This window comes from Vigna unguiculata, chromosome 2 (genome assembly GCF_004118075.2).
Source record: "Vigna unguiculata cultivar IT97K-499-35 chromosome 2, ASM411807v1, whole genome shotgun sequence".
Lineage (NCBI taxonomy): Eukaryota > Viridiplantae > Streptophyta > Magnoliopsida > Fabales > Fabaceae > Vigna > Vigna unguiculata.
In genome coordinates this window covers 23276386-23299411 of record NC_040280.1, presented here as the reverse complement: position 1 = coordinate 23299411, position 23026 = coordinate 23276386, and the positions used below count along the sequence as shown (strand labels likewise).

The 23026-nt window shown below is 28.2% G+C and overlaps 1 protein-coding gene and 2 non-coding genes across 4 annotated transcripts; all 3 read right to left on the bottom strand.

Moving 5' to 3' along the window:
- Positions 1-9245: 9245 nt before the first annotated feature.
- On the bottom strand, positions 9246-12374 carry LOC114174198 (lipase-like). Of its 2 annotated transcripts, XR_003602670.1 has the most exons (9): positions 11895-12374; positions 11691-11785; positions 11475-11578; positions 11279-11379; positions 11046-11149; positions 10433-10870; positions 10224-10355; positions 9682-9915; positions 9246-9504 (listed from the first exon to the last, which is right to left on the bottom strand). XR_003602670.1 is itself a non-coding variant. In XM_028058987.1 (8 exons), the coding sequence occupies exons 1-8, from the start codon at positions 12138-12140 to the stop codon at positions 9756-9758; spliced, it is 1380 nt and encodes a 459-aa protein (XP_027914788.1). In that variant the 5' UTR covers positions 12141-12374; the 3' UTR covers positions 9520-9755. The 2 variants fall into 2 exon arrangements, 1 of the variants encoding a protein (XP_027914788.1); XM_028058987.1 differs by lacking the exon at positions 9246-9504 and having other exon boundaries at positions 9520-9915.
- Positions 12375-20149: 7775 nt separating this feature from the next.
- On the bottom strand, positions 20150-20344 carry LOC114174749. Its single transcript, XR_003602712.1, has one exon. It is a non-coding gene; the product is annotated as a U2 spliceosomal RNA (small nuclear RNA).
- A 2443-nt stretch (positions 20345-22787) lies between these two features.
- LOC114174748 lies at positions 22788-22982 on the bottom strand. The gene has a single exon (XR_003602711.1). It is a non-coding gene; the product is annotated as a U2 spliceosomal RNA (small nuclear RNA).
- Positions 22983-23026: the final 44 nt, after the last annotated feature.

Genomic DNA, 23026 nt, shown 5'->3' with positions numbered 1-23026 from the left:
ACAAAAATATGAGACTACATTAAATCATTACACTTTGTAAAATATAAACAAATTATACTTATTCTTAAAAGAAATCTAAAAAAAAAATACTTAAATTAAACATTAACACTTATAAGTTCTCTATTAATAAAAATCAAATTAATTAATTTAATAGCACTATAATTTTTTTTCAAAATTAATTAATTTATTAGCACGCTAATTTTTCTCACGACATTGATACTAAAATATCTCTTTGCAATCACGTTTCTCTTCTCTTCTTTTAGTTCAAGTTGTTTTCTTTCTTTTTTCAATCCGTCACTTAGATTTTATTCATTTATCATTACATCACGTAAAGTTTCCATCATTAAGTTTAAATTAAAATATTGATTATTTATATTTTAATTAGAAATTAAAGTATTTATATAATTCTCTATAAATTATTAAAAAATATAATCATAAATTGAAAGTAATAATAATTAAAAATTCATTTATTACACCAAATACATAATTTTTCAAGACAAATAATATATATATATATATATATATATATATATATATATATATATATATATATTACTAGATTTTTTTTATATTTTACAAGATTTTTTTTAAGTTCATTAAAAAAATTTATTAATTTCTTTTATATTTTTTATAAAAAATTTAATTTACAGATAATTTCTTTATAAATGATTATTTTCTATAAAATTATAAAATTCATAAATATTTCATACAAATTTTCTGACGAAAATTATTTTATACAGAGTAAAAGAATTGGTTTGAATTTCTTGCAATATTTTTTTTCGTAACAAAAATTTTAAATATTTCTTACGAAATTTTTTTTTAAAAATAAAAAATTTGAGTTTTTTTCTTATTTTAAATTATTAAAATATTTTAATTTATTTAATATTTATTTAATAATTTATAAAATTATAAATTCTTTTCCTAATTACATTGAATATATATATTATCCATATCTGCAAAGTGTGAAATAAAACATGAGGACGTATTTTTTACTTTAATAAAGTATATTAATAAGAATTAATATTTTGAGTGAGTGTTGTATTACTAATAATAAATGTAGGGGAGTGTGGGTTTTGTTGTCTTAAGATTGTCCCCCACCCAACATACACATAACCTCTTGCTGTCTCTTTCTTTCTCACTCTTTCTCTAAACTTCACATTTTCTCATAACTTCTTCAGAACCATCTAGATTTCAATAATTTCTATTTGATCATCACTACTTAAGTTTTACTCTTGTTAATGCTTCTCATTCACATTTAACAGCATAAACATTACTTAATCAATGGATGACTCACATGCTTGTGTTCGGCTTTAAATAAAGTGAGAATCTGGGAACGTGTTCTTCATATCCGGTTCAAATTCAATAGAACATAGAAGAAGTTTAAAGAGACAAAATCACAACATTAATAATAATTTTTTCAATTAAATATTTACGTTTTATTTTAATCTAAATAATGAAATTATATATATTTTATTTTCTTGAAATAAAATAATTTTAATTATCTAGAAATTTGAGAAAATTAATAAATAATTCTTTAAAAAAATAAAGAATTTTATTTCTAGTTCCTTTCTCTGTATGTTAACTCGTATATACCGTATTAAATTTATTAATTCAACAATTGAATATTTTAATATTATATATTCACTAAACAGTCATGTGCGCATCACCGGATTTTAAATAAATTAAATATTTTGTTATGTTATGTGTTCAAGTGAATTTACTTATAATTGTAATTAACATTTATTGTTATGATTCTAAATAAAAATATGTTAGATATTATTATGAATTTTAATATTTTAATTATGTTTATACTTCAAAGTTTATTAATTATCTGTTATCACATAAAAAATTATTAAAATAATAAAAAATAAAATAATAAAAAGCATGTGAGACCATACCAAATTCATAATAACAATTACATTTTATGAAATATAGATAAACTATACATATTATGAAAAAAAAATCTAAATAAATATATAGAGATAAAATATTAAACCACTTATATTGTTCTCTATGAATTAAAACTAAATTATTTAATTTATTGGCACAATAATTTTCTTTACGAAAAACCTGAGAAACTTTGAACTACATATGCTTACAAAAATGTAAGCATCGATGCCATCTTCATTTAAGACTTCAAGGAACTACTCATTAATCCAAAAAATAACGTACTAAAGAAGAATCACTCTCCAACCAAAGACTTTGAAAGTCTTCCCTCCAAGCATGTTCCACCGCATAAATGACCCCCATAAATTCGACATAAATAAAAGTTTGTATCCTAAAAATTCTTAAAAACTACCCACATATTCTTTCTGAACTTCCTCTAAAAATACTAGAAGCCAAACCAAGACAACCCCTAAATGTACCATCAGTATCTATCTTAAGCCAATTGGCAAATGAAACTTGTTATATTACTTCCATAAATGAAATCAACCTATCTTTCATAGTTTGAATATTGAAAATTTTCAGCACTAAAGAATCAAAGATAATATTACTCATGTGCTTCTTAGATCCTTAATTTGAAAAATAGCAGAAGGAATCACAATTGGATCCTAAAAAATCTATTATGATTCTTCATCCTCCAAGTCATCCAAATAATTGTAGTAATAAGAGCCACTTTAATTACTTTAAACAGAAGACTATAAGGAGAATTCATAAACTGAACAACCAAATTCAAAAAAGAAGATTGCAAATCCTGGCAAGCTTCCTTCAACAATGTCCAATGCCATACACCAATAAAATAATGAAAGATCAAAGGAGAGAAAGACTCAGCATTATTATCACACAAATAACACATAGAGTATAAACCCACTTCCTTTTTAACCTCTAAATCAATAGATAAACACTCATACAACAACTTTCAAAAAACCAAAGTTTTAGTCTATGGTACCTTATCCAACCAAATCATCAAGTTTTCGCAATCCACACATTCCATGCCAAAAGAGTAGAAAAATTTTGCAGCTTTTTTAGAAAGCACATCAGTATCATTCAGAGAAAAATCACATAGACAAACAATCAAGAAAGAAAGCTCCAATGAGTATTTATCCATACCGAACTAACAATTAGTATAACTTTATTATGTCAAAATAAGGAATAACAATTTAGATAAGCAAATGTCAGATCACCAACAATCATTCTAAAGATTAACACAATAACCTTATACCTAGTATTCAAAAAGAATTTAAAAAAATATATCATATATATCCTTAATACCATGTCAAATTGACGATGATTAAAATGACATATATTTGTATTATTCTGTCGATAAAATTAAATATTTAATATTTATCTTTTTATTTATTTTTTTGTTTTAAAGTAATATTTAAACTTTAAAACACTTAGTTAAAGTATACAAGTGGCTATCCTATATTCATTAACAATTAGTTAACTTGTTTGATTATATTACTTTCCTGTCCTTATAATTTTGACTTCTCTTTGTTTTCATCTCAAAAAGAGTTAAGTGAATTTAACTTTTAAATCGGTAATTGCTTTCAGCACATCAAGTTCTGTTATCTCCTATTTTGTCATCGAGGTCACTTAGACAAGATTTCAGATGATACCTCATTTACCGTTATATAAAATATTGAAATTTTTACAAATTGGTGATTATGAAAATACTTTTGCTTGGTGTTTCTCTTATGTCTTAATCCATGCATGGGATTATCATTATTATAGCGCTGCTACATACTATATAACTTTTTTTCTAAATTATGGAGATTAAAACATTAATTTGAAATTTATGACAAATATATAAATCTAACTCAAAGTAAGAAATTCAAAAATATATTTAAAGGAAAACTAAATTTTTAACATAAGTAACTGCACTTTATTTATATAAATAAACTCCGGTAAACTTTAAAAATTTAGTAAATCTTGATATATGAGTGGTTTATTCATATCCTACCCAGAAAACAACACATTCTAAATTGTGGAAAGTCTGTGCTTGAACCAGCTATTGCTACATGACAGTGTTCCAATCATCTCTTCATTCAGAAATTCACACTTTTTTCTCATTCCTGTTACCATTTTGACACCCTTTCAGGAAGTCATTGAAATCATCATCTGTTCCTATCATGCTGATTCTAGCATACTTTGAATCAACACCAAACCGTTTCCCTCCTCTTCCACGAATCTTCAGTTTTTCCACCAGATATGAAACCTGAACCACGCATGCATCAATTATAAAGTTACAAAGTTTCAGAACAACAATATTAAGAGTGGGAGAAGGAAAATGAAGTTGTGTGAGGTTGACCAAACTGTGATTTCCAGAATGGTGGACGCTGAACAGACAGCCACATGTTACCCATGTTTGCATATATAGGATCGAATCTACATGTTCATTGGTCTACGTGTATGTGTTTCCAAAAGACATGTTTGTCACTTTTTGGCCTCCTAAAAAGCCCAGAAAACATGGATAAGAAGGTTTCATTTGAATTTTCAGTTCCATCTCCCTCAGGGGGAACAAGTGGCGTTCAACTCAATATTCTAAGTGCTAACCGCCATAACATGGTTGGTTCGTGAAAGAGAGAAACTTTGGCAATATCCATCGCCAAGAGACACGGTTTTCAGATCAAACGTGGTTACGTGGACGCATTCGCACGTGACAACTCACAGGATCACATAAGTATTCCTCAATTCAATATTATAACTTTTCTTCTCAACTCAAGATTTTCTGTCAATTTCATAATTGTTTTATTTTTTACCAGTGGATCTCTCTCTCAGATTCTGGTTTTGACCCAGTGAATGCTATCTTCATAGATTGTGTCTTCTTCAACTTAAGTATACAAATCAACTCGTATATAAAAACATTAAACATAGAATTCAAGGAAATGTTTTTGTGTTGGGATAGGGATAGGGTTCGAGGGATTTCATTAAAAAATATAAAGTTATGAGATCCTCCCTTGGTTACTTTTTCAGTGTTAATTTCAATTTTTTATAAAAATAATAATATAATAAATTTTCTTGATTTCAATACAAATTTTGTAAGAAAATGATATTTTTTATTTTCATATTAAAAAATGTCTCTCTCTATATATATATATTAATGAAATGTTACATTAAGTAAAGGTATAAATAAATAATTACATTATTAAACATGATAATAATTAAACTTCAAAAGGATAAAAAGAAAAGAAAAGGAGAGAGTACTATACCATAACAGGAAGCGGAGAAAGAGAAATAAATAATATATTTCTATTATGAATAATGAATTGATAAAAAGACAGATTTAAATATTAATTTATAAATTAAAAGTTATTCTTAATTAAAATAATTTCTATTAAAAATAAAAAATTATAATTAAATTTTAAATTAATAACTAAAATAGTTTTTGTTATAAATTGATGTCTAAATTAATCATAAATATTAATTATTAAGTTTTTGAATATAAAAATATTAGTATTATATTTTAAATTATTTAAAAAATTAATCTTTAAATTTATCTCTAAATATATTTTTTATTACTAAAATTAATTATGATTTAAGAATTTTTTTAATTACAAAAATGTGCCAATGCCAAATGAAAAACAAAACAAGTTGGAAATATTTTTTTTTTAATAAAGGTGACAGTGAGTTGCGAGTCAAACTTGCTAAACTATCACGGGGCTCCCATTTAGTTCTATTGTTAAAATGTCTCAAACAAAATGTTTTTTTCTGTTAACATATGTCCCAAAAAATTGCTGGATAAAAATTTGTTTCTAATTACTTTACCAAATTACTAAAATAAAGAATATTGTAAAGATTTCAACAAGAATATACAATTATTAAGAAAAAAAATCAGTGAATCTAAATAAATATTTTGAATCCCACATAAAGATGATAAGGTTTCATTTGAATCAGCTCAAAATGAAAACATGAAATCTTCAAACAAAAACTAATAACACTATCTGGTTTGATGCTTGAAGAAGAAGAACTAAATCTAAAAAAATCATTTCAGAGGGTTGGCTTTCCTCCATTGAAGATTTCAATTGTTTCGCGGAACGTTTATTCAATAATTGAAGATTTTAATTTTTATACTTTAGGTTGTGAAAAAAAATTAAATATGAAACTATAATTATAACTCGAATTTTAATCTCAACGAGAGTGTCGATCACACAAGTATTAAGATAGTAATTAATTAAATTTATTAATATTGTGTTTATGCAATCATTAAAATATAAATAAGAGTCATGTTATCTTGACAACTTATTTGTTCTGAACAGCTATCATAGAATCCATTTAAATTAAAAATAAATTATTTATTAGTTTACTTGTTTACTAACTCATGCATAATAAAATATTATTAATCTGTCGTCGCCTTATGAGAAGGGTAATTATCCTATGAATAATTTATGCAATAAAATACTTTCACATGCATAGGTTTTCTTAGGAATTCTTATGTGCATTTTTATTTACACATAAGAAAATTGTGTTGATTGAAATCTTAATTTTTTTATTTTTAATATTTATAGTTCTAATTTTTTTCGTTACTGAGATACTTAACTTTTACTTTTTCTTTTCTTTTCAACTTAACAATTAACTTATTTTTTAAATTGTTTTAAATTTATTTGTATTTTATTTTTAAAGATAAATTAATTTGTGAGTTAATAAATTTTAAGAAATATTTTACATTAAAATGCAAATTCAATGATGAATTAAAAAAATTAAAAATAAAAATTACAATAATTTATTGATGCCAAAATTGAATAAAAAGGTGTTCAAGACCAAAATAAAAGAAATATTTTAAATTATTAATGGGATATTTTTTTTAAAGAAAATTCTTTAAAAAATTGTACTTCAAACTTAATTACTCTATATTAAAGTTAAATAATAGTTTATGTGATTTTTCAAAAGAAATTTATTAGAAACTTCAATGTTAGGTAGATATGAATGAGAACTATAACGAAAGGGATATTATTTAAAAGAGAGAATAAACTTTTATAAGAACAAAGATTAAATTAAATATAACTTTACCAAGAAAAAATGTAGGAGTTCAAGCTTCTTGTCTACTTGAGATGCTTTTAAGAACATTCTCATGGGAGGATGCAATGTATTCACCATCACAATGAAAATTGTTGCACAAATTGCCAACACTTAGCAATTTCGTGGTGTGGAAAACAACAACAAAAACTTTGAAAATTTGACTTCTAATGAATTTAGGAAAACTACATCTGTAGATGAAGTACACAAGCCAAGAAAATCAATGCTTATGTTTTCTATGTTCTTTCGTTTTAAAAAAAAATTAATGTATATTTAAATATATTATAATTTTTTTTCTTAATTATACTATTGAAATAAGTATTCAACATTGATATTTAGTTGCTATGGAACCTCCGAAAATTCTTGTATTATATGAGATTTTTCTTTTAAATTTGTTAAAAATATATATAAACAAAGATTTTTTTTACTATTTTTTCTAAGAATCTTAATTAGCAGATAATTTTTTCATGGATATTTATTTTTACAAAATTATAAAATTCGTAAGTATTTTCTACAAAATTTGTTGTAAAAGGTGTTTTATGTAAAAAAAATTAATAATAATTTTCTGTAATTTTTTTTCATAATAAATTTAAATTTAAAACAAAATTAACAGAAAATATGAATTTTTTTAATAACGATTCTTATTGACCAGTTTTTAATAAAATATTATTTTTCATTTACATAAGTTAAATAGTTATTTTAATTGTTAAAATATTTGTTATCTTTTAATGTTATCACTTTGCAGTGGTTTTTTCAACCTTCGAGAACAATGTTTCATCATAAAGGTTTGAATATCTCTAAATTGAGAATTGAATGAAATACAAATATGAGATAACAAATACAGTGTTAATGAGATAGTAGCGGAATTGGATTTATATTTAGATGGGCCAGTAGCTGAATTGGGCTTCCAAGTATGAAGTTTGGGCCAAAGAAAATAAGGGTTAAGAAAACCTAAAATAAACAAATATTAGCCAGTTTTGTACACTTCCATAAGTTTTCTCTTGTATACTTACATAAATAAAATTCCGTTTTTACTCTTTTTCGATTATGCAATTTGAAATTCAAAAATACCTTTCAAAAATTAAAAAATAATACGCTTCCGGATTATTTTTCCGGATTTCATTTTCATGCAAGAAGCTCTTAACACTTTATAATAAGTTGTAAAGTTATGTAATTTTAAAAGTATTTATTGTGCTTATTTAATTAAATTATATTAAATTAATTATTTTTAAATAATATATTGGATTATAAATGAAATCAAGAGACTAATTTTAAAACTTATTATAAAATACTAAAATGAAATTAATCATCAAATAAATTTAAGATTCTTATATGAATGATAATTTTAATTATTAAACATGTTTAACACTAAAAATGATAATTTTAATTATTAAACATGTTTAACACTAAAAATGATAATTAATCATTTTAAAAAAACTTTATACTAATGCAAATTTTACTTATTAAACAAGTTTAAGACTGAATATGATAGTAAAAAAGTTTTAGAATTATTATCTATAATTACAATTACAAGAAAATATGATTTTTCTTTTATGTCAACCTTTCATAATTTCAATTTTATCTTTTACGATATAATTATTTGTTAAATTTTTCAAAATTAATCATTATTTTTATATGTTTTTATTAAACTATCAACCTTTTATCTTTCTTTATTTTTAATAAATATAAATTTACTTTTATATATTAATGGAATAACATTACAATATAATATCATGTATATTTAAAAAATAATACACACGGTTAACGTCTATGTTTAGACTAATATAAATAAAAATTTTAACTTTTAAGCAAACATAAGACTAAAGATGATGATCAATAGTTTTTAAATTTATTATATTGATACAAAATTTTAATTATCAAATATCATAAAATATCATAATAATTAATGTGTTAAATATATTATACTAATACAATTAATCAAGCTTTTAATATTTAACATCACAATCAGTACTTTCAAGGATTACCATACCGATAAATATTTTAATTATAAAACGATTTCAAAACTTAGTATTAAAATTAATAATTTTTAAAATTATTATATGAATATAAATTTTAATTAGTAAGTTTGAGGTTTAACATAATTTTTTGTATAATTAAATTTTTTATTATCAAACATGTATGAGTATGATAATTAATTATTTTCAAAAACTTAATATATTAATAAATATTTTAATTATTAAACTGATTCTAGACCCGGATAATAATAAGTAACTTCTAAAACTACATATGAATGTTTAATTATTATGATGAAAGGGTAAAAACGGAAATTTTCCTTTTTGAAATTAATTATCGGATAAGTATTTTTCTCTGTCTGATGTGGAAGGAAAGTGTCAAAAAATTTACAAGATGAGTTTAGTTTCCCTGTTGTACAACACCTGTCACTGTACCATTGTAAAGATTCAGCAGTATGATCTAGATCTTCATCATCATAGACTTTGCGTTGTAAGAAAAAGCCATGTGTGTGTCTGAAAAAACAAACGGTTTTGACATTGAAGAGGTTCCAGAATCTGTCATCAATCAGCTCTTCTGCAAGGTTCAAAATTAAAATTTCAAGAAATTGTGGTATTTATACTGAGACAGTAATTGTGTACACTATAGTGATTGTGACATCCTATTCACTATGCCTCTGATATATCTCTCACAATCCTACAAAATACAGAATGGTGGTATAAAAGTGAGGTGAAAAGCTGGGAAAATATTTACATTTACAAAGGTGAAGGTGAAGGGTTTTTATATGTCTCTTGTAGTTGAATGAAAGGAGAGTAAAGAATGATGTGCTAATGATTGATTTCATTCGGCATTGTTGGAGGCTTCTTCTTGAAAACGTGTTTCCTACATCGTTCGAAAATACTGTCATAGATTAAGTCAAACTGCACTCCTGCTCTCTCCCGATTAATAATGAATAGTATGTGATCACCCTTCACATATGTATAGTACCTGTTCCATCAAAATATACCATTAATTCATCAATAATAATACACCACAAAAACTCTTCATGGAGAATTTAGATTCTCTATTTGTTGTTCTTCTGGTGCGACTTCAAAATCTACTAATAGTCAGAAAACAACACCAAAAAACTCAGTAAAAAATCTAAACTCGTATCCATAATGAGCATCTTGTAGATCATATGTTATGAGTTAATGCAGATATAAGGAAATAATGCAGAGCTAAGCCTAAGGCTAGAGGGATGAGTATGTTATGAATTATTATTTGAAAAAAGTGTATAGGGTGGTAGTTTCACGGACCAGATGCCAGGTTGTAAAGGTTTGCAATCTGATTCCTTCTCAACCAAACAGTTGGGGTGTTCAATAGGTAGGCGAGGATGAGTCATGGATATTGTGTTTAGTGCTCCATCATTGTCTTGCCAATCCTCATCCCTGCACAACAAAAACTAACATGTTGGTTCATTCATTCATTCATCAAAACTTGATCAAAGTAGCCTTTAAACACCAACCTGTATCCCTTGTAAGGGGGAGGAACATCTGGAGGAAAACGCCACTGGCTCATCTGCAAAACTCTCAGGAAAAGCATCGGGTGAATTCCAAGTATACTTGAAGGAACTGTAACGCCCATGATCTTCGTTGTGCGTTTGGTAGCATAGCTGAAGTAGTATGTGTTAGGAAATGTTTGTAGGTGGTAATTGAGTTTTATAGAGCCTTGAATTGTAAGATCAGGGAGGATCCAATCTCCTGAAGCAAATGGACCCGCATTCCCCAATAGACAATCGACAAGACCCCATATACCCATCTTTCTCCATGACATGTTAAAGTGATCAAACCCAAAATTGTAGTAGTTCTTCAGCCACGCAATGTCAAACCAATCATATATGATCACTCCAATGCGGCAAAGCTGTAGCAGGCAAATAGGTTTCAATGTTTTCCCATCTTCTGGCCTGAAACAATCTCAAATTATACACTAGCCAAGATATTGATTCTAATTATCATGCTGTTTTTCTGTTTTTCATTCATTTCTCATAGGAATTAATACTGCATGCTCTCTCAACTACCCCCATTGAAGGCAATAAAATTAACTTTAACAATTATAAGGAAAAGCTGACAAGAACTCACTGCATGCCATCTGTGTATGTTCTTGTAGTCCCATTAAATGCTCCAGATAAGGAGGTGATACTTAATACCCAGTTCTCCGAACTGTTTTCATAACCCTTGAATGTCTGAAGACAGTATGAACATCAAATAATCAAAAATACGAAAACCACAACAAATAAAGAAAAAAAAGAATAAAGAAAACCCTCTAGAAATAGAAGGAAATGTGAAAAGCACGGGAAACCATTGGCACCAACCTTATCAGCAAGCATTTGTTGCAAGACACGAACAACTTGTGCACCCGCTGAGTGTCCAACAAAATGAATAGGGTGATCCTCGTCCCACTCAGGGTAATGCCCTGCATCCCAATAACAGCAACGAAACACATTTTCATAAAACATCACAAATACACAAAAGCCAGAAACAACAAACAGAACATCAAGATCTCCAAACCTTGTTCATAGATTCGTCCAAACTGCGAGTGTCCACAAGCCGTGCTATGCTCCTCACCGTAATCAACTTGCCCGCCTTTTAAATAATAGAACAATTCTCGAGCCCTGAGGCCGAAGAAAAACAAGGGAACCCTCTTCAGAAATGTTGCAAAACAGAACAAGCGCAGAACATAACCTAAAAAACAAAAAACCAAGCTCTTATACTTCAATAACCCACCTATCATAGATACTGGTGAGAGAGCCCAAATCAGGGACAAGAACCCTTTCATCTTTCTTCTCCGCCCCACCAAAGTACGACAAAGCCCCCAATCTCTGCGTGTGAAAGACGACAAATCAGCACCCCAGAAGAGAAACAGAAGAATAGCATGAAAAAGGGTAAAACTTGAGAGGAAAAGAAGGGAATAAAAGCAATGGGGCTTACCCCTTTGCCAAATCCAAAAATCCCATGAACCAACACAATAGGAGGAAGATCATCAGCATTGGCCTTGGATGTTCCATCTTTGACCTCAACAACATCGGCGTTAGGCTTGCGAAAATATTCATTCAGATTCTGTGCCAGGTCCCCAGCAACGGCGGTGCTGAATATGTAAAATCCATAGAGCAAATGAACCAAGGAACTCACAAACAGCTCCACCAATTGCAGATAAGAAATCCATAACCGCATCATTTTCTTCCTCCTTCAGAAGCAACAACCACAAAGAGCCTTCTCAAAAAGAAAAAAACCGCAAAGGAAGGCTCTTTGCAGGGTTAAAATCAAAAACCGTTTCAATTTCAACCCCTGATATTGCTGACAGAGACGCTCCTTTTTACATTAAAAATCATCAATTTCCCTTCCACACCCAAACAATTCACAAGCTATATTATTGCGGCAATTGGAAAATCCACAAAGACCCAACTCTCTCTTCTTATATTATATATATATAGCAAACAAATACGCGCTGCTTCAGACTTTGAACGTCGTCTCTTCCCACATTTTCCTCCTTTCCTACCTCACATTTTTTAATTCTCTTTTTCATTTTACCTATTTTTTATTCCTCCACGTGGCTCCAAAACCAAAACAATAATAAACAAATTGGTTTCAATCAAAAAACGTATCAGAAAATAAAAATGCTCGATTGGGGATGTGCCACTTGTGTGCAAAGCTGTGTTCTGAGCCTCAGCCTCAACTAAATTCCACAAAAATCTATATCCAAACTTTACTAAATTTTCGCCCACAAAATAGGGAAATGAAAAAAAAAAAGAGTTGTGTGTAGATAACAATAGATAAAGTTTGGGAAATTTCACAGATTGTGATCATGTACTTTTGCTGGCAAATTTATATGTTTTAGGATATTTTTTGTTTAAACTTTATAAATTGAGAATTGCATTTAATTATTTTCTTTATTATAATAATGGAGAGATATAGTAAATACATTATTAATAAGTGTTGTTTGGAGTTGCAATGTGTGCTGTAAGGAGCTGGAAGATTCTTGATTCGCCTTATCCATTGAATTTGAAATTGGACGCCAACGACTCCAAAGTACAAGAAAATCGATTCATCATAATAATAAACGTTTGTTGGCTGTTCGTTGGGCGATTTATCCAACGCGCTTTTTCGGGGATTGTGGATTGACCCACGTCGTAGAACTTGGAGTTTTACCAGAAATTACACTTCGTGATCTTATCCAACTAAAATATAATTTTAGTTTAGTTAATTTCGTTGGTTAAGAATGATCAAAATGTGGTCTTTTTAGTGTAATTTATTTTCAAATTTATGAAAATAGATAATTGTTAAACATGAATTTAGGTAACTGTTGTGTTAGACCAACATGAAGTGGTTGCCGTTTACGATTTTGATTAACTTGATAAAAATTGTTTTTTCGCTTAATTTGTAGTTAACACAATTTTAAATCTAACAGTAGAAACAGTGGTCTTTATGTAAGTTTTTCTTTTTTTCATTTAAACAAAAAATTATTAAGGAAAAGAGTTTTTAACAAGCCGAAAAATAACTTCTACCGAAATTGGTTTTTTTTTAACCATTTTTGCTTTACAACAATTATACATAATAACTTCTATTAAAATGTTGTCAAAATAAAAGATACAAATAAACAATATAAAATGAACTAAACTTGTGTATAAACCATATTCATTTGCGAAGTTGTGATGGTCTAATACAACTTTATATTTCCATTTAGAAAATCAAACTCATTTGACACACAATTTCTTCAGGTGAGTCAATCTAATTCATATGAGTTGTCTTACCATGGTATGAGCTAGGAATGATTTAGTTAATCTGACTCAACTTTTAGTGGGTCAAAAATTTTGTAAATCATGATCTACCATGAATTGATAGGTTAGTAAATTGACTCACTTTAAGATGTTTTATTCTTTCAAATTATTTTATATTTTTGTTATAGTGTAATCAAAGTGAATTGATTCAACTCATTATTTTATATTAGTGCAATCAAAATATTCACGTATTTTATCAAATATTATTATAAAAATTAAAGTGTCATTTTACATATCTTGATAAACAAATAAATTATTCGACATATACAGTTAAAAATAGTAAATAATTATAATAAAAAACTTTTGAAAATGGTAAAAAACTAATAAAAAGTTGTTGGTAAAATGTGGGTCAACTCACATTCAATCTGATTTGAACTCGTTTAATTCATAGATTAAGTAAGTTGGATCTAATTTGATCCACATTTAAACAAACTAAATTTTTTTCAACTGGTAAACTTAAATTCATGATAAATCAAATTGACTCAAAGTTTAAAATTCATTTTACCATCTCTATTTATTCAAGTTGAAATCAAATCTACTTGACACATCGTGCCTAAATTTATAAATTTTTAAAAATTATCTATTTTATTAACTCTGAGAATAAACTATAGCAGTTTAATAATAAAAAAAACATCAAAATGTAATGGCGCGTGTACATATCAATGTGACTTGTTTGATATGATATGTGTTTTGTTAAGTAGGAGTAGGCATCACTTGCGACAACTAAAAGTTCGTTAAGAAACATGTTGGACACCTAAAATGTTGAGAAATTTTAATTTTAACCAAACTTTCCTTCAATCGTATCATAGTAATTACCATCGCACACGTTAAATCAAAGTCATGTGATACTAAGTAATTGATAAGTTTAGACATAGCAATTCAGACAAAAACAAAAAGACTGCATTAATTATGATTTTAACTTTTAAGAGAACAAGCTAATAATATTCAATGTTCTAGTTGCTTTTAAAAATGAGCATTAACTATTTTCAGCAGGTTTAAATTTTTGTTTTATCAGTTGATGTATTCGAGGTTGAACTACTTATTGTTATAGATAAACCTTAGATGAGATGTACCAAAATAGGCATTTACATGTTGAGAAATGTGAAGTATTTGAAGACAGAGATACTTCAACAAAACCAAAACTATACCATAAATTAGGAACAAGTACCTTTTCCACATTCTAACACAGGTGTTAGTAACCAAACTTCCCTACATATAGACCTAACATTTGGACATATAACCGAACATTATTACTTCGATATGATTTATAACATCTATAATCAAACAGTTTCATGATATCTTCGCATGATGTTTGTGTTATTTTAAGCGAGTTTTTCATCGTATTATATTATTTTTAAGATGTTGCATAAATTCTATCCTAATAATAACGTATCTTATAATGGATAACTAAATTTTACAATTTTCTCTTATAATTTGAAATAACAATTTTTAGATGGTTTTGGAGTATAAAAAAATATGAAAAAATAAAAAAATAAAAAATCACTTAAGAGATGTCATCTCATATGATTAGAAGAAGTTGTCAAAATTTAACTGTTAATTTTTTCTTTTATAATTTATAACAACTTGAGGGTACAATATTTAATTTTAAATAAATGTAAATCTTTCTTTGTTAGATACAAAACTTAAGACTTCAGCAAAGATGATATATTATTGGTGATGGTGAAAGAGATTTTGAAGTAGAGAAGTAAATTTTGGGCATCTTTTAAAAGGCTTGTGATAATTGAGATGCACATGCGTATCCATGAATCATTCCGTGTTGGTATTTTTTATGTATGAAGTGCAATAATAAACTTTGCTTTTTCACAACAAAACAAAAATAGTAGCAAATGGAAAGCCCTGAATCTGCAACTTTACTCATTTTTTTTATCAACAGTTTTCTCATTCTTTTTGCCCATTGCATAATAATAATAGTAATAGTAATTAATAAAATAAGGGTATAATCAATGTTCAGATTTTTTGGAACTTTCAATCATTTTGACTTGCTTTGCTGCAAAAACAAAGCTAGCTGTTCAGTATTTTAAAACACCCAAGGTTCTGTTTCTTCGATTTTCAATTGTGTTGTTTGGTTTTGGTTCTTGTTTTAATCGTGTTGAGGGTTGAAAATTCAATGCATCTATAAATAATTTAGCATGGTCTCGTGTAGGTTACCAATTTTGAAATATCAAAGGGTCCAATGAATGGTCCTCAATAACTCACTGTCACAAGTCTGTGGCTTAAAAGCATTTTCTGCATTCACGTGTTGTTTATTGTTAAAAAATAGATCAACTAATTGTCATATGCAGCTAATTTTTTTTTTATTGTTTATTTTTTATTTTCTTTATTTTATTTTTTTTCTACAGCATATATGGAAAAACATAACTGGTCTACACTATGATTTCACTGTCAGCAATTTTAACTATAATTTATTATTTAAATCAGAATTTCAAGTTTTAGAAAATTAAATCTATAAACAAAATAATTAATTATAAGCGTTATTATTCTTCGAGAATGATGTAATTGACTTAACATGATGAGAGTGGGCCACGTGAAAGGTTGGAGAGAAAAATATTAAAAGGAAGAGAAAATAAAACGAGAAGAATCTGATGACTCAACACTCTAGAACTTCCCCAACCCTAATGCTGCCAATATTATTTTCTCTATATATTTATTTTATTATATATATATATATATATACACACACACACACATATATATATATATATATATACACACACATATATATATATATATATATTCTTTTAATTAGTTTTATGTATTTAAATATATTATTAAATTTTATAGTTTTTTTTTTTAAATGAGCAACTTATTTTTGAGTTAAATTATAAGACAATCTTAGATTTCAATCCAGCCAAGAAAAAAAATACTGGACAAACTAAAACTACAAAAGCAATACGCTAAATCATTTCTTTTTTAAATCATTCATGTCTCTTTTTTTCTCATGATTTTAATTTTTTGTAATTTCACAGCTGTATATGTTTCATTTATTTTCTTATTATAGTCCAATTTATAATCTTAAATTTGCTATATTCATTTAAGATATCACTAAGAGATAATTTAATCAATTAAAATGTAAAATATAAATCATATCAAAATATATATATATAATTTGAAATTGAATAAAAATACATTTAAAGAGAATATAAAGACTAAAATGACAAAAAAAGATCAAAATGACAATCAGAAATTACAGGAGAACAAAAATTGAAATATATTTTTCTATCCAGTATGGTTAGTGCTGTGAGCCCAATAACCCTCTTGAAAATTGGAGACCACGCCACTATTATAGAGTCCATTTTGTTTCTATGTGTGGACATCTTCAATTGGGCCATCTTTTCATTTGTAGAATCATGAAGATGGTAAAAAGCTGGTTATTGCTTACTGCACTCCTACAATTACTACATTATTATAGTTGTGATCGTCATGTTGTTAGTGCCATTATGCCATAGTCATTACTATATTATAGGAAAACAAGGAGAGAATTAAAAAAAATGTGAAAAAAACTTATTTCAGAAAGTTCTTTCCAAACAGATCTCATATAAGGATATTTTAGAAAACTTATTTCAAATATATTATATATGTTTCAAAAATACATTTCATGTGTTCCAAAAATTATATTCTGAAAAACACATTTCAACAAATCTTATTTTAGAAATTCTAAAAAACTTGTTTCAAAAAGTTTCTAAAGTATATAATCTAAAAATAATTAAGACAAAATGATCTTTTCGAAAATCTGAAGGATAAAAAAAATTGTGTATTACAAAAAAAATGCTAAAAGCCTAAAAGAAATTTTACTTTTCCTTAAAGTGGCAACACTTTTTTTAATTTATAAAATAAATATTTAAGTTTCTTATTATTTCTAAGAGTGGTAAAGGAGTTTATAAGTAGTCGTATGATCATAGTATGTAGTACAAAATTAATTAGTGTTTATGATTTAAATTATAACATTATATCTAAAGTATTAAATTAGTGTGATTTTTTTTTCTAACATATCTCACGCGTAACTGTGTGATTATTGCCGATCCAACTATTTTTCGAACATGAAAGAATAATTTCTTGCTACATGAATCGTTCCTAAAATATGTAAATATATCTCTTAAAAAAACTTTAAAGAAATGAGCTCTTATAATTGAATTATTCAATGTCTTTTTATAATCCTTTTAATATTTACATTTTGAAACTTTAATTTTTGTAATTTGTATATAAATTTTATTAAATAAGTTTTCATTTAAATAAAATTAGAGAGATCAAATCTCATTTTATTAAAAACAAATATAAATTTAGAGATCAAATCTCACTTGCTGACTACAGAAAAAATATTCACTTAAGTCTGTATTTTGATCTTTGGAGTTTGATGCAGATTTTATTGGAATGCGGGCTTATGAAGTTTTATGAGTCATATTACAATATGAAATATTATATGTTATATAATTACAGCATTAAATATTATATGTGTTGTTGGAAATTTTTAGAAATTGTGAAAATATGAGAGATAACAGATATAAGATATATGCTACATAATGAATTTGTTATTTTTTTGAGTGAGTTGAAATTTTTTTCTTATTTATCATCAGATCAGTTAAATCAAGTTAAGGGTATATTTTTTCTCCTTCTTCGCATCTTACACAATGGTGAATCGGCAATCGCATGTGAGTGAATTGAAAATAATTGTCAAATAACTTTACATGATTTTTTTTTTGAAAATAAAATCACAATTAATGATCTGATAATTTTCGCTGTCCAAATGCGAATTTAGACGGAATGCGAACTTAAATGAATGCAAATATAGGCGTGATGCGGATTGAGATGAATGCGGACTTAAGCGAATGTTTACTGTAATCATAATCAATAAATTTAGCATAATCAATAAAATTTTAACTAAATTTATTTTAATTAAGATAGAGACAAATAGAATATATGAAGATCAATATATAGATTTTATAAATGAAAGATTATTTTTGTTTTCAAATTTTTACTTTCAAAATAAAACAGATTTTTTTTAATTTATGTAATCAAATTACCCATTTTTTTATTTTAAAATTTAGTTGTTTAAAAAAAGTTATGCAAATAAGATTAAATCCTAAAGAAATTGAAATGTTATGTTATACATATCCGAAAACAAAATGGAAGATGAACTGAATGACCCATCGGACCATTGGCAACATCCGGTCCTCCAGTCCATCGAACAAGGTTGGGAGAGCTTATCTATGAAACAGAACCATCAGTCGATCGGTCCTTTACATAAACTATGTATGAACCTCACAAGGGACCATCGGTCGATCGATCCCAGAGATGAATCGCATCCTCACAAGGGACCATCGGTTGGTCGGTCCCAGAGATGAATCGCATCCTCACATGGGGCCATCGGTCGATCGGTCCCAGAGATGAATCGCATCCTCACAGGGGGCCATCGGTCGATCGATCCCACAGATGAATTGCGTCACTCCATAAAGGACCATCGGTCCATCGGTCCCCAAATAGACCACACGTTACCCTATGAAGGTTCATCAGTCGGTCGGCCCCATAGGTGATTCGCGTAGTGTCTTACGTATGATCCTCAGTCGATCGGCCATATAGATTAATTATTCACTTAAGGTTGTTAAACTCAAAAGATAACCAGCCTAGTCAGGCGGCCATCGGTCAATCGGCCAAACGAGACCAGTCAGCTGGACTAATTAACATTAAATAAGTCAGTAATCTTGATTAAAGGATCATTGGGCCGTGATTAAGGAACCCTAATTATAGGCCCACACCGGAAACTATAAATACGCCAAAGGTAGGTTGATGAGGATCTTAAATTCGCATTTATTACAGCAGATATACTTATACATCGATCGGTTTATCTACTGACTTAAGCATCAGAGCCTTTTAGACAGGTACCCCGATCGTCTGGTCAACCGATCGAGCAAGGAGAAAGATTTTTTGGTGGAGAAGTTACAGCAGATTGCGGAGAGAGGAGACTTAGAGAAAAAATGAGTACAATTGAAGTTGTTCCTAGTAGGTGTTTGGTCTCTATACCCGAAACAGAAGATTTTCCAAATAAACCTGTATGGTTCTTCTATTATATAGTGTGAGCAAGTTATTTCAACAATATGAGATTTAGTCCTAAGTTTTCAACACATCGTTGGTATTTTTAATAACTCCACCAAAGTAAGCTTTGTTTGGATTCCTCAATGCACTGTCATACCTATTGGGCTTGTAGCTGCCTTCATACCCCACTAACATGAATTGCAGAAAGTTTTTTTTTGATTAGGATCATAGACACCAAGGATGGCTTCTTCACTCATACCACAACAAACGAAAATAAAAAAGAAAAAAAAAACTAAAGTCATCTGGGCCTGCAAATTCTACATAGAGAAAACAAACACCAAATAATCAAACTAATATTGGATGGGATGCACCGGGCCTTTGCATCAGTGCAAAACAAAGACGATGCTCAAGAAACCAAGTAGCAAGCTACTTTGATGGTTCTCTCCCTCAAAAAATAAATTTAATATCATGTGAACTAATAGTCCACATATCAGATATTAAACTGATAAGAACAGATACTACACTTGATCTTAGCCAAAAGGCCGAGAAAGGTATGATTTGAATGTTATAGATGTTCAAATTTTATATCTGCTGCTTCAGTCGTCATTCAATGTTCTGACAAGTGTGGGACTTCAACTGTTAAAGTCAATTCCTACTCCTAGGCAACAGAGTTTAAGATTTGAATGGTTAGGTAGTGCTGAAGATTATTTGGTTTTGCGAGAGAAACATCTGCTTGAGCGTTTCATTGATAGGGAAGAACTCATGAGACGAGCTCAGGATTTGTAGTTTTAGCCACACTTTACACTTACAACTTTTTTCTTCTGTTATCAGTCACAATTTACACTTACAACTTACAACTTTTTTCTTCTGTTATCTTCTACAATGGTAGATTGTAAATTTGAAAATGCTTTCGCGAATAGTGTCCTTGACCCAAAATCACTTACCCTTGTTCAAATTACAAAATTTTCAGTGTACTTTGGAATACCGTTCTTCAGAATTACATAAATATCAATATTGACTTAGATATTTCATTCCTCATACTCTCGACTCCTTGGATAATGTTGTCACATTGATTTGTAATGTCATGCACCACATTTTACACTTTTTGCTGCAGAGAGAATAAAAGGGGATGATTGTATATTCTGATGTTATCAATACTATCATTTATGAGTTTCATACCAATTCATTTATCCATTTGTGAGTTTCATACCAATTCATTTATCCATTTGTGAGTTTCATACTTCTGTAAAAAAACTTGTTTATACAGAGAGTAATAAATGATACAAGTCCACTTTTTAATAGATTGATGAAAGGATCCTATGAGGTCCAATAAACAAAGGAACAAATAATACAAATATCTGATCTTTGCAATTTAAATTTGACAAACCTTATTATATTAAACTTCATTCTGAACTTAAATGAAAGGGACAAGTGTTTAAATATTGGCTCTCAAAGTGACCGGAGTTCTGATTAAATGAAACAATACATGTCTCAGTTTTTGAATAAAACACATTGTGCAGTAATGCAGACTTGATGAAAATCTGAAATTTGCATATCGTTCCTATCCTTCGTTTAATGTATGTCATCAATTAAAATGATTACTGTTAAACAAAAAATGAAAGAATTTCAAATCTTGTATTGTCTAAAATGATGATGTGGTGGTTAGACTCGTACTTCCATTCCTAACATTCTTGGGTACCGCTCCAATCGTAGCTTTTGTCATTCTCTTCAAAGTGAAATCTGAATTTTTTTTGTATATCTTTTTCTTTTAATGGACTGCTAAATCCTCATAATAAGATGCATCAGTATCACTAATAAAAAAGTCTACAAATTTTTTTATATCTTTTCCTCTTCCATAGATTTGTGGTTTCTGTGAGGAATAAACTGGTTTGGCTCCACTTCTCTATGGAACAGTCTCACTCAAATGAAAATCATTTCTTTCTTCAGCAATGTCTTTCAATATCTCACATGTTCTTTTCATTATCCAAGCAATTTTGCTTCGGAAAACAACATTCTCAGGATGACAAGATGATCAGTGAGAGTTTCTCACCTGGTCCAAGATGTTATGCATCTCAGAAGTCGTATCTTTTAACATTCTCAGCCAATCCTTGATAGCTTCATTTCAGAATTGTTTCTCCTCAGCATCATCAAGTGTGGCCTTGAGTGCAGTGAACATGCTGTTAAGCTTTATCCTGTCTTTGTTGAAACCCAGAAACAGCCCGAGCTTTATTCTGGTTAGAATAGTCAACTTTACAGTAAAAAATTCAAGGATATTATGTTCTGTTAGAAATTCAATTTAAATGCTAATTTAAGTTTTATATTGAGTACAACTGAGAATGTTAAACGAAGAAAAGTATAAATTAAATATTACCATAAAATTCAGTGAGAAATAGCATCATACTATCTTATGAGTGATTAGTAAAGAAATCTTGGGCGTTTAGTTTGCATCCAATGCATAAGTATAGAAGATATTAATGTAATTATTTATCGTTAGAATGTATAAAATTTTTCCATTAGTCTTCTGATAACTTTGTAAGATTATAGACATTGATTTGAGTATTATTGAACATGTTGAAAAATATGGGTATAAAATTAAATGCTAAACCATCATGATTCTTGGTAAGGAACTAAAAATAAAAAATATTTAAATATTAAAAAGAGAGGTGAATATGTTGCTCACAAGTTCTGTCTTCAATAGGATTCTTAGAAGAGGCCATAACATAACTTAGCAAGTAAGTCCCAATGGGAGAGACCATTGCTAGTTTCAACTCAAACAGTAAATGTAGTTTAGCAATTAAGTCTCAATGGGAGAGACCATTGTTCACAAAATGACTAGTCTCAAATCAGATCAAAACTTATGCACAAGGTCATTGCAGATGCGCACAACAATCTGAAAAAAACTCAAATAAATAACTTAATCCATCATAAATAAAAAATCAAACCAAATAATTGAGCTTAAGCCATCAGAAATCAGACCAAATAATCCAAACTGTTTTGGATGAGATGCACCAAACCTTTGTATCAGTGCAAAACAAAGGAGATGCTCGAGAAACCAAGTAGCAAGCTACTTTGATGGTCCTCTCCCTCAATAAATAAATTTAATATCATGTGGACTAATAGTCCACGTATCAGATATTAAACTGATAAGAACAGATACTACACTTGATCTTAGCCAAAAGGCCGAGAAAGGTATGCTTTAAAAAGTACAAGTGTTCAAAATTTATATCTCAACCTTCA

Excerpts from the sequence above, each read along its gene's own strand:
- LOC114174198 (XM_028058987.1), bottom strand. The coding sequence starts at position 12,140 with ATGATGCGGTTATGGATTTCTTATCTGCAATTGGTGGAGCTGTTTGTG. Across the intron at positions 11,786-11,894 it reads TTTTTGGATTTGGCAAAGGG|AGATTGGGGGCTTTGTCGTA; the intron begins GTAAGCCCCATT and ends TTTCACACGCAG. Across the intron at positions 10,871-11,045 it reads ACATACACAGATGGCATGCA|GCCAGAAGATGGGAAAACAT; the intron begins GTGAGTTCTTGT and ends AGATTGTTTCAG.